This window comes from Tenrec ecaudatus, chromosome 5, assembly GCF_050624435.1.
Source record: "Tenrec ecaudatus isolate mTenEca1 chromosome 5, mTenEca1.hap1, whole genome shotgun sequence".
Taxonomy (NCBI): domain Eukaryota; kingdom Metazoa; phylum Chordata; class Mammalia; order Afrosoricida; family Tenrecidae; genus Tenrec; species Tenrec ecaudatus.
This window is the reverse complement of record NC_134534.1, coordinates 161,240,863-161,253,242: the sequence shown is the minus strand read 5'-3', so window position 1 is coordinate 161,253,242 and position 12,380 is coordinate 161,240,863. Positions and strand designations below refer to the sequence as shown.

Below are 12,380 nucleotides of genomic sequence, written 5' to 3'. Positions count from 1 at the left end.
TAGATGGAAAAACCTCAACAGTGTCCATAACAAAAGAAAAAACAGATCCAGTCATTAAAAAACTTCCAACAAACAAATCCCAGTACCAGAAGGCTTCACTGGGAAATTCCACCAAGCATTCTGAGAAGAGATGACACCAATACTACACAAACTATTCCAGAACATGGGAAAGGACTGCAAATTCCTGAATTCATTTTATGAGTCGAGTATAACCCTGAAACCAAAACCAAGCAAATGTATTACCAGAATAGAAAACTGCAGACCAATAATCCCTCATGAATATAGATGCAAAAGTTGTCAACAAAACTCTAGCCAATAAAATCATATATATATATATATATATATATATATATATATATACCATCATGACCAAGTGGGATTCATATCAAGTATGCAAGGATGGATACCTCAACATTAGAAAAACATTCCATGTAATCCACCCTATAAATAAAACAAAGGCTAAGAACTACATGCTAGTAATCGCTGCAGGAAAGGAATTTGACAAAATCTAACATCCATGCCTGGTAAAAATACTCAGCAAAAAAGGAATAGAAGAGAAATTTCTCAGCATGATAAAGGCTATATAAGCAAAACCAACTGTCAATATCTTGCTTAATAGGGAGTAACAGAAAATATACCCCTTGTGAACTGGAACTAGACAAGGATGCAATGATACGTCAGCTAGAGGAAACTCCAACACCTCAACAAGGAAAAGATAAGTAATCCAATTAAAAAGTGAGCAGAGGAAATTAACAAACAGTTCATCAAAGAAGACATCCAAGTGGCTAATAAACATATGAAGAAATGCTCATGTTCACTAGTTATCCAAAACATGCAAATCAAAATAACGATGAGATACCACCTTACATAGGCATTGATAACCAAGTCCAAAATAAACAGAAAATCATAAATGTTATAGAGGAGGAGAGAATAAAACACTTATGCAGTGATAATGAGACTGTAAAAACTTCAACCACGGTGGAAAGCAATATAGTGCTTCCTCAAGCAACTGAGAAAAACATGTCATACAACTCAGCAATCCCTTTATTTGGCATATGCCCTAAAAAAGGGACTATAGTATGGACAGATATATACACACCCATGTTTATTACAGCACTGCTTCACAATGTTAGAAGATGAAAACAACCTCACCTGCTCATCAGTGGAAGGACAGATAAATTCGTTTTGATACACACACACAACAAAAGGCTCTGCATCACTAAAGAATAATCATGAAATCGTGAAGCTCTCCATGGCATGCGTGGATCTGGAAGACATTATGCTGAATGAAGGCAGTCAATCACACAAGGACAAATAACTACAACAGTGGTTCCACTGCTATAAAAACGCAACTAAACACAAAGTTTTTTATACAGAGAGATACAAACCAGGGTGGGACAGAAGGGAAAGAGATAGCTAGGTGTTAACTTGGGTGAAGGAGATAAAATATTCTAAAAAAGGGAGAAGAGAAGGAGAGGTGGGAGGGGACACGCAAGCTACTGGGTGGTTTGATAAGTAGTGTAGGTAGTTGAATACAAAGTTTGAAATGTAAACCCCCACCTGATTCACAATAAAAATTTAGGAAAACTACTTTAGATAACACTCAGGCACATGAAAGACATAAAACAGAACCTACACAAATGAAAAGAAATTCTATATTCTACTTTATTGCAACTAAGCCAAATTATAACAAATTCTTTATTGCATGCAGCTTTGAAATCATTGAAAAAGGTGGCACAGTGGTTACTCATTGTGTTGATAACCGCAAAATTAGCCATTCAAAACCACCAGTCCCTCTGTATGAGAAAGATGAGTCTTTCTACCCCCATAAACAATTATCCATAGGGGCAGTTCTATAAGGCCGATACAAGTCAGAATAGCCTTGAAGGCAGTGAGCTTAAAGTTCGGGTTTAAAGGGCTGCTAGGAATCAGAATTGACCTGACAGCAGTGAGTGAGTGGGCACAGTAGTGAGCAGCACAGCTTCTCCCTATTCTCTGTACAGTATAATGTTTAAATTGGGGGAGGGGAAAATATAAGATGTGGATAACATGGAATATGAATAGCAACTACTACAAAACCTTCCGTTGTCTATGAGACTCCTGGTGTGTTAGAGGACACCAGGGGTGTAGTGGTTACGCACTGGGCTGCAATCCGTGTGGTTGGCAGGTCCATAAAAGATAGCCTGGGTTTCGCTAGAAGTCAGCATTGATTTGATGGCAGTGAGGGTTTTGATTTTGTGCTCTGTCGCATTTTCAATGACTGACTTTTTGGATCTAGATCACAAGGTCTTTCTTCTGAGATGCTTCTAAGTTAACTCAAACCTCCCACCTTTCTATCCCGCTGAGTATACGAGTTATTTGCATCACCCAGGGCCTACAATCTCAAATTTGGTACTCAAGTACAGATATCCCCATTCTTCAAGAGTTCCCTTTACGACACTTCACTTCATAAAAGACATACAGTAGCGCCTGTTTTGCTAAGCAAATGAAATTTGAAGAGGATTTTCACTTTTGTGAAAAAAGAAAAAGGCAAAACTAGCATTCAGCATTTGTTTTCTAACGACATGTTAGGGGTGAGCAGCATCCTGAACAGCAAGAGTGGCATTACCAATCTCCTTCCACGGAAACACACTCAGCAGCCAAGCACTAAGCCACCATAGCTGTGTGCTGTGTCTGTGAGTGCTACATGTTAGTGCTATTTTAGGTGTTAGATGTTATTTGGTATGATTTGATGGTTATTTTGTAAGTCTAGGAATGCTCAACAATTTTTTCCACATAAATTAATGGTAATTGCTTCTTTGCTTTATGATGTGGCTTATGAAAGGTTTCAAAGAAACTCTACTTTCAGATAGTGAGGGAAACCTGTATACAATATCAACTCATGGATCCATCTCATAAAATCATAATCTTGGGAATTACCATGCTGCTTAAACAACCGTGTTTACAGTCCTTCTCCAGCTTCTTGTCAAATTCCTTATTTTGCTAATGGCAGCTCTACAGAGATGTAGAGTCTGTAAAATATAAATAAATATTATATTTTATAATAAAACAAATACTTTAGCAAAATATTCATTTTAAGAGGATAACAAGTATTTTAATATAAAGTAATTATGGCTAGCACTAGGGTTTTACAACCAGTCACTATTTCTCCCAACCAGTGACAAGTCTGGAAAAGATCACCCAAAGTTTTTCCCATTGCTAGCACACAAGGTCCAAAGAATCAATAACTATTAGTTAAAAATCATAAAGACTAACATCGGGATGAAGGAACACAGAAAAATATAAATTCCATTAAAACTGTTGGAAAAAAATACAAATCCATTCTATAACTCTTATGGAGACGCCCACAGATCCCCATGGTAAGCACTTTCTCACAATGCAATATGCAATAAACCCAGTCTATTCACCTACAAATGAGTTCCTGGTGGTCTTTTACCTGGTGGGCAACAATCATAAAAGACTGTGGTCCCTAAGACAACTGCACTCTACATTTATATACAAAATGTCCAAACTTCTATCTAGTACCATTATCATATGGGAAAGACTGAAGTTTCTATCTTCTGCTCAGAAAGTAAACTATGAGGAAAGGGGCAAAATACTGGTAGGAAAAAAAGCAGATATAAACTCATGTTGGGAAGCAATTGGTGGAAAATGATCCCTTGTATCCTCATTAGTCCCCCACCCGATTTGACCTAAATGAGAACTTGGAGCATCCTAAAATTAAAATCTTTTAATTAAAAGAATTTGTCCCAAACGTGTTAAGCCATGACCAAAATAGGGAAGAATTTAGACTGTGCCACCAGACCCCAAGATCCCCTGCCAGCCAACTTCATAGGCTTTCCTTGGTCATGTCATCAACCTTAAAATAACATGTATGTGTTTTATATAATTGACTCTGTTGGGTGCCACTTAGCCTGTTATGGTAGATGTTTTAAGTTTATAGATTGTAAATAGAAGCCATGAAACCACCTGCCAGGATTCAAATTTCTATTCCATCACACAAACTGTGTAACTGTGGCAAAGAAATTTGAAGTACCTACTTCATAAACCTTAAATGAGTGATCTACATATGTAATACAATCCTGATCCAGATTATTCTCTAACATTATTATTCTCTAACAAGATGGAAAACTAATGATCATCTTCATATGAAAAGGAAAGAGACCTCAGATAAGCAAAACACAAAGTGAATGGCCTCATAATTCCAGATCTCAACCTACCATACAGACACAGTAGTCTAAACAGCCTGGTACTTGTAAGACAAAAAACACATAGGCCAATAGAATTGAAATTTGAGACATAAATCCATCCATCTATGGAAAGCTGATTAGTGACCAAAAGCCAAAAACCATTCATTGGAGTAGAGACATTCTATTTAAAAGATGGTGCTGGCAAAATTGGAGACCCCTTTACAGAAAAATGAAACATGACCCATACCTCACACCACATACAAAACCTAGCTTAAGATGGATCAAATACCTAAATGTAAAACCTAAAATCATAAAGATTCTCAAAGGAAAAAATAAGGGCAAACTTAGGGGTGCTGATACATGGCATAAAAACACTATCAACATGAATAAAAATATACAAAGAGCAAAAAACAATATAGATGACTGAGATCTCCTAGAGGTTAAACATTTATGAGAACCAAAAAACTTCATTGAAAGAGAACACAGAGACCGGGAAGAAATTTTTGGTAACAACTTATGGGAGAAAGGACTCATTTCTAAAATTTGGAGAAAACACCAACACCTCAACAACAAAAATACAATCTAATTTTTAAAATGGGCAGAACAGACATTTCATCAAAGAAGACATACAAGCGACCAACAAACACATGAAGAAATATTCCAGATAATTAGGCTCTAGGGAAATACAATAACAAGATATAATCTCACCCCAAGCAATAACAGCAAGTTAAAAACAGGTAACAGAAAGCACAGGTGAGGGTATAGGGACACTAGAATCCCCATATTCAGGTAGTAGGATTTAGTGAGATGACTACTATAAGTAGTCAGAAAAGCTTCACACACAAGGAGGGAAAAATTCTTTGATGTACACCAAGGACGGGAGGAGAAGGAAGACTATATCACTAATTAGTGAGGAATAAGATAACGGGATCAGGGGAAGGCAACATACAATATGGAGAAGGGCAACACAACACAACTAATGACAAAGAAAATTACTGGGAGGTGCACAAGAGTATTTACATTAAAGGTAAATACCATTATAGTCACAAACCTGCAATAACAGAACAAATAGCACCTACAAGCAGATCCATAGACAGACATGCAAGCTGAGCAGATGTAGGCAGTTGAATGGGAGGACATCAACAAATGGAAAAAGGTAGCACAAGTTATTTCTGCATATGCAGGAGAAGGCAGCATACCAGAATTTCCCGCAAACGGTTTGAAGTACCCTCATATTTATATGGGCAGTACTTACATCCAAGTTTATTGTAAAGCAAACAGGGAACAAAATTCTGAAAATGTTTTAACTGTAGGGGAATGACTCACTGATACTTACAAAAGAAAACTAGGTCAATTGGCATAACACAGTCCACAAAGACAATGTTCTGCATCCAACTTCAGTGAGTAATAACTTGGGTCTTAAAAAGCTTGTAAGCGACTATCTAAGATCCAACTTTTTGTCTCTCCTCATCCAGAGCAAACCAGAGTGAATAAAATTAGAGATTCAAGAAAACAATTAATCCAAAGGGCTAATGGACCACAAGAACCATGGCGTGCATCCGTTACCTGGAGATCAGAAGAACTACACAGTGCCCAGTTACCACTACTGACTACGCTTAGTAGGATTCACTGAAAGGGAAGGGGGGAAATGTAGAACAAAATTCAAAAACATAAAAAAGGCCAGGCTTATTGGTCTGATAAAATACTAGCAGAGGCCCTGAGATTATGGCCCTTAAATACCCTTCGAACCTGAAACTGGACCCACCTCTTGGATCAACTGTCAGTCAAACAATGGGCAGTAAATAATACACTGAGGACGAATTACTCCTTGAGACAGTTAATCATCAAGACCATAAGGGCAACATTTGCTGGGGGAAAAAAACATAAGGCAGGAAGGAGAAACAGAAAGGAATGAGGGAAGAGTCCTGTTACATTGAAGGGACTGCAACTAATGTCGGGAAACAAAATATGGATAAACTGTTGAATGGAAAAGTAATATGCTGTTAATTTATACCAAACTGAAAAAAGTTAACAGTAAGTAAAATGTTAATTATTATTAATCTGGTGAAGAGATTATGAAGAGTCATTACATAGTTATGTATTACTACATGGATAAATCTAATACACTTCTCATTGTCTTGCTAGCATCCCTTCCCAAAGAAGGATACTTTGGGTACCATAGGACAAAATAGTCTTGAAATGAGTGCTAATATCAAATATTTAATAACATTCAAGTGGACATCTATTCAAATCACTCAAGTTTTTAAAAGAGTTTTCAAGTATGCTGCCCTACATAAAACAGCAGTTCTTAGATGGGTCGGGCATTTTAAGGGAAAGTTAGGAGACTTCAAAAATGAGCCACGAGGTGCAGGATAGCCAATCTCAGCAAATAAAAAAACTCACTGACGTCTATAAATGGGTAGAAGAAGACTACAGAACCATCATTAGTATAATGGCTACTAAAGTTGAGATTTCACTTGGTTCAGCATTTTAAATTTTAAGTGAAACTCCTGGCCTCGGTACACTTTTAGTTCAATGAATGACAAAAGCATGGCTCAAAATTCTGTTAGCTCAAAGAGCTGACCTTCCTAGAAATCTTTTAAGCAAAAACTAAGTTAACAAATAGGATTTTATGGAAGAACTCCAAGTACAAATCTTGAATGAACCAATATTAGTTCGAGAGCAAGCCCCAATCAGAACAGTGGTTTTCATGAGGATCTGCTGCACCAGTTAAATTCAAGGCAGAAAGGTCAGCTCAGAAGGTTAAGCAGCAACTTCTTTTTGGAATTCCAACGGAGTAATCGAGACAAGTTCCCTCAAAAAATACATGATGATTGCAGTGGTTATGAAGAAGTTTTGAGAAAATTAAAACCTGCGTTGGTGTGAAAAGGCCAGAAAGTTTCGCCAAAGTAGTACATTCCATCACAATGACAGAGTGCCTGCTCCTTCTCCGAGGGTATAGCAGCAAGGGCTGCCCAGGAAAGTATCACTGGAAACCCTTATTCCGCCACCCTACGTCCCTGATTCAGCCCCTTCAGATTCTTCCTGTTCCCAAAACTTAAAGAACATTTTAAAGAACTACAATTCGAGACCCCCAAGGGTGTCAAACGACTACTTTGATGAAGTGTCCGTGAATTGAAGAACACAAAGTCTTTCAAGGAAGGGTTCAAGAGATGGAAACACTGCCCTTTAAAGTATTTAGATACAGATAAAGGATGTTGAGAAACAATACTTTCACAGTTTCTATGATTTTGTAGCAGTACTTTTGTCTTAACCATTGTATACATACTATGTAATATCATTCAGCCTAAAGGGAAATCAAGTTTTGATGCATGTGATGACATAAATGAACCTTGAAAAGAGGCTAAGTGAAATTCCAAAACAAAACCAAACTCACTGCATCGAGTTGATGCTGATTCATGACAACTCTATAGGACAGAGTAAAGCTGCCCCTGTGAGTTTTTGAGACTGTAATTTTTTTAAGTTTTATGGGCATATAGTTCACATATCATACAATTCAATAGTTCAGTCACATAAAGAAGAGTTGGACAATCATCACCACAATCCGTTTTAGAGCATTTTCTTCATTTTTTGTTTTAAGAACATTTTCTTCATTCTTGTACTCATTATTAGCTCCCCATTTCCACCAATCTGCCATGTCATACCCCCAAGGAGTCATTAATCCAGTTACTGTCTCTATAGATGTACCTATCCTGGTTTTTATTATATACACAAAAATATTAAAAACAAAAAATAACAACAATAAAAGAGAAAAACCACAACTGAAAAGACAGTAAAAAATATTAAGAACTGGAACATACTTAAATGGATCATAAGGAAAATCAAATGGTAGAATGCTCTATTTGATTCCTATTGCCTTTGCAAGCATCACTTTCCAGTGCATTCCGTATGTTAGCAAGGTTAGTCACCTCCTAGGTCCGTGGTCAGAGAGCATTCACCAGGCTCTTAATCCACATGTATTTCCCCTTCATTTAAAAACAAAAAACGGAAAGCTTTAGAATGGGTCAAAGGGGAGATCAAATTATAAAATACTGCATTTTAACGTAATTACGTCTGCAATTATCAGTTTCACAATGCTGTCTAACAGGGCTATTCACATCCCTCAACTAGGATCAGCAGAGGGAATTCAGGGGAGGCTTACAGTCATGGGTGGACCCAGCAAATGGATTTTTAGGCTTCCACTGCCATCCATAGGCTTCTGCAAACCAAGTGTTCACAATTTAAACTCTGATGCCATTCACTCCTTCAAATTTGGATGACATCATTTACTATCCCTGGAATACCAATATTGGTGTGCTTTTTCCATGTGGGCATAGTTGACGTCTCACTTGGATGGCTGCTTGTTTGAAAGACCCCAGATACTAGTCTTTCTGATAGACAGGCACCACCTGGTTTCCTCCCCTCACTTTGCTGTACCACCCATATCTTCACTGTACTCTTCAGGAGGGCGAGCATCAAGCAGGACCTTATCATAAGAACTAATCGGTCTTCAATTGTGGCTAGAATTAAGTGCAAGCCCAAGATCCACTCATGCATCTATATTTTACATATGACCTAAGACTGTAACTCTTCAAGGGATTAGAAAGTCCTGTCTTTATCCCTCAGAGCAGCTAGTGGTTTCTGTTGGGAGCCATCCCAGCCATGCTGTCTAGCAAAGCTCCAGCCTGGTGGAAGGAGCTTCTGCAGAGCAGAGCTTCCCAGGGAGGGTTTCCAACAGGTTTCAAACTGCTGACTTTCTGGATCACAGCCCAATGCATGATTAGGCAGACATAAAGGGTCAAATGCAGCAGTCCACTGACATGAAATATCTAGAATGGGTAAATGCATACAGATAGAAAACAGATTAGTGGTTATTGGAAACCGAGGAGAGAAAATGGGTAGTAAATAACAAAGTTCTGGAAATAACCAGTGGTGAAGTAAGCAGACATGATTAAGGAAACTTATGTCATTGAAATACACACTTAAAAATTATTAAAACGGAAACTTGTATATACAAGGGGGCTTCAGAAAGCTCTGGGAAGAATAGGATTAAAAGATAATGGGATTTTTATCATTACAAGAATGAAAAGGCAATCAAACCATACTCACCACTGTCATCAAGTCAACTCTACTTCATGGTGACCCTATAGAGGATCTCCCAGGCTGTCAATATATTGATGGGAGCAGATAGCCTCAACTTTCTCCCATAGAGCAGCCGGTGAGTTTAAACTGGATAATGCAGTTAATGGTATAATGACATTTACACCAGGGCAACCAAACCAGCAAGTAGGAAAAATAACTGCAATACATATATCTGACAACAGAATGATATTGAGGATATATGACAAACTCTTACAAATCAATATGTAAAAGAGACAAGCCAATTAAAAGTTGAAAAAAGACTTGAAGATGGGCATGGTGGTAAAAGGGAGTTGATGTCAAGGAATTCAAGAGGAGAATGTTTTGAAACTGATTATGGTAATAATTATACAATACTGCTTGATGTGACTGAACTATGAAACGATATGATATCTGTATTCGCACTCAATAAAACTGTTGGGTGGAGGGGAAGGACTTGAAGATAATTCCCAAAAGATAATCCAACAGCCAACAAACATATGAAACGGTGCTCAATTTCATTTGTATCAAGGAAATATAAATTTAAACCCTTGATGAGATGCACTACACACTTACTAAAAAGGAAAAAAGTTAAAAGAATAAAATTCTTTTTCATGCTTACAAGGATGTGTAGCAACTGACTTCTCATACAGTACTGTTGGGACTGTCAACTGATATAACCTCTTTGGGTGACAAAACATTTATATTTATGTACTCAACTACTAACTGCGAAGTTGGCAGATTTAAACCACCAGCAGCACTGCAGAAGGCAGGCCTGGCAGTCTGCTTCCCAAAGGTCACAGCTTTGAAAACCTGCTCACATGGGTTCATTATGAGTCACAATTGACACAAAAGCAACTAACAACAATCAGAAATCATGGCAAAATGCAATCCCTATGACCTGGTGACTTCACTCCTTGGTATATACCCAACAGGAATGCATACTTATGTTCCCCAAAGGCAGTAACATCCACAGTAAAAAATGAGAAACTACTTAGTGCCCATCAACCATAAAAATGCAAAAATAATTTGTGGTAAAATCACACTTAAGTACTATGGCACTCATAATGAATCTCAACTATGTAAAACCAAGAAGACTCACAGAGATTGTTGAGTGAGAAGAAAATAATGGCCAGAAACAGGAATGGTACATAGTATAGGATTCCATTTATTTAAAAATCCAAACTAATCTATGGTGTAAGAAGTGGTTTCTCGTTGTGCAGTAAGAGTAACTGGCGAGCAAGAGGTGAGGCTCTGGGAAGTTTGCTATGTGGGTGGTAGGAAGATGTAAAGTTTAGTTGCAAAACAATATGAGCTATACATTTAGGTACTTTTCTGTGTATATTTTAAATCCGATCTTAAAATCCTAAATATGTTGTATTCCATTAGCCCAGAATTTATTTTGTATCTCCTATTTATTCCAAAGAATAACTTGGCTATGTAATGGTATGATATCTGTATTAGCTCCCAATAAACTAGTTTTTTTGGGGGGGGGCGGGGGAAACTTGGCAAACCAAGCCTCAATTTTCAAGAACGGTAACAACACAGAGTAAGCAATTATAAACCAGCCTGCTTTCACCTCAAACTGCGAAGGCGAATGCATCTGACCAGTTAGCTGGACAAGAGGAACAGTATATACAAATAAATGTAATCACAATATTGTACCCCGTAATGAAAAAAAAGAAAGAAAAACAGGTATAACATATAGCACCACGAAAAAGAAGAAAAGAGGCAATCAGACTAAGATCAGTGCGCAACACAGATGAAACAGTGAGCCCCAAAGAGCTGATTCGCTCCCAAGTTCTAAGTCTCCTAAATAACCAACCTTCTACCTCCAAAACGGAAAGATGTCAAACTTAAGGGAAATGCAAGTTGGAGGGCGATGGTGAGGGGGTGGACACCCATGTGCCACGGGGAGAGAAGGGCAGTGTTGGACGACTCTATGGGGAAATACCTAAGGGGCAGTCAGACCAGATCCATATTAGCTATCCCTACACGGGCGGGGGGGGGGGGGAAGCGATATTATTAAGACTTGTCTATTTTGCCAGGCAGTTGAGCATGGACACCAGACCTGACATGACCTGACAGCCTGGCACGATCCCACCAACACCAGCTGGGGGGAGAGCTGGGCTCGGCGTGGTGGGGGGAAGCGTGTGGGCCACCCGAGCGTTTGCCCGTCAGGGCAGGTGGCAAGGAAAGGACCGCGCTCTCGCGGCGGCTGCGAGGGGTAGAGCTGCGAGCGGGCGACGGTGCGGGCCGGATGCGAGCGCAGGTGGCGGCCCGTCGCGGCGCGATGGCGAGCAAGGGGCCGCCGCGCGGAGGTGCGAGGGCCGCGGGGCCAGGGCTCGGGGTCGACGGCGAGGGGGCGAGCGGGCGGGGGTCGGGGGCGACGGAAGAAGGGCAGCGCCGGCCGCCGAGGGTCTCGCGGCGCGGGCGGCCGGGTGAGGGTGCTGCGAGGTGGGTGCCGTGACCGGAGCGCCGAGGGCCGCCGCAGAGATGGGGCCGGAGCGGACATCCCACTCACCGTGGACTCCCGCACTTGGCTATGGAAATGCTGCTCCCGCAGGGACACCTCATCCTCCCCTTCCATTCTCGTTCATGCCCGCCGCCCCGCCGCCAGTAGCCGCCCGCGCGGGCGCACCATCGCCCACCAGCGGGCCCGGCTCGGACGGCGTCGCCGGACCAGTCAAGGCTCGGCCGCGCCCACCGCGACCCGGGCGAAGAGCCCGAGAGCCCGAATCGTGACAACAACCCCTCAGCCGCCGAGCCGCTCAAGCCGAGGGAGGGGCGGGCTCGGCGCGGAGGGGGTCAGGAGGCGGGGCCTGAGGCGGAGCCGCCATGCCTCGGGGGGGAGGGGGACGGAAGACGGAGGTGGGGCTGGGCTACGTCAGAAACCAAGCGCCAAGACGTCAGAGAGGCGCGCCTCAATTTTCGGCCGCACCTGAGGCCGCCGTACGGAGCGGCTCCGAGCCGGCCCTTAGCTGGAGGGGCGGGTCCGCTCAGGGGGCGGGACTCTGGGGCCACGCCCCCAGTGCGGAAGCAGGAGCGGGTGTGAGTTCCGGGTGGTTCTGC

General features: G+C 40.9%; 1 protein-coding gene across 1 annotated transcript in view; it reads right to left on the bottom strand.

Annotated features, from left to right (window-relative positions):
• Positions 1-12,113, bottom strand: part of LMBR1 (limb development membrane protein 1) — a 171,952-nt gene extending 159,839 nt beyond the window's left edge. The window contains exon 1 of the mRNA XM_075550180.1: positions 11,833-12,113. Within this exon, the coding sequence (XP_075406295.1) occupies positions 11,833-11,898 (66 nt within the window). The 5' untranslated portion in view covers positions 11,899-12,113. The remainder of the gene's footprint in view (positions 1-11,832) is intronic.
• Positions 12,114-12,380: the final 267 nt, after the last annotated feature.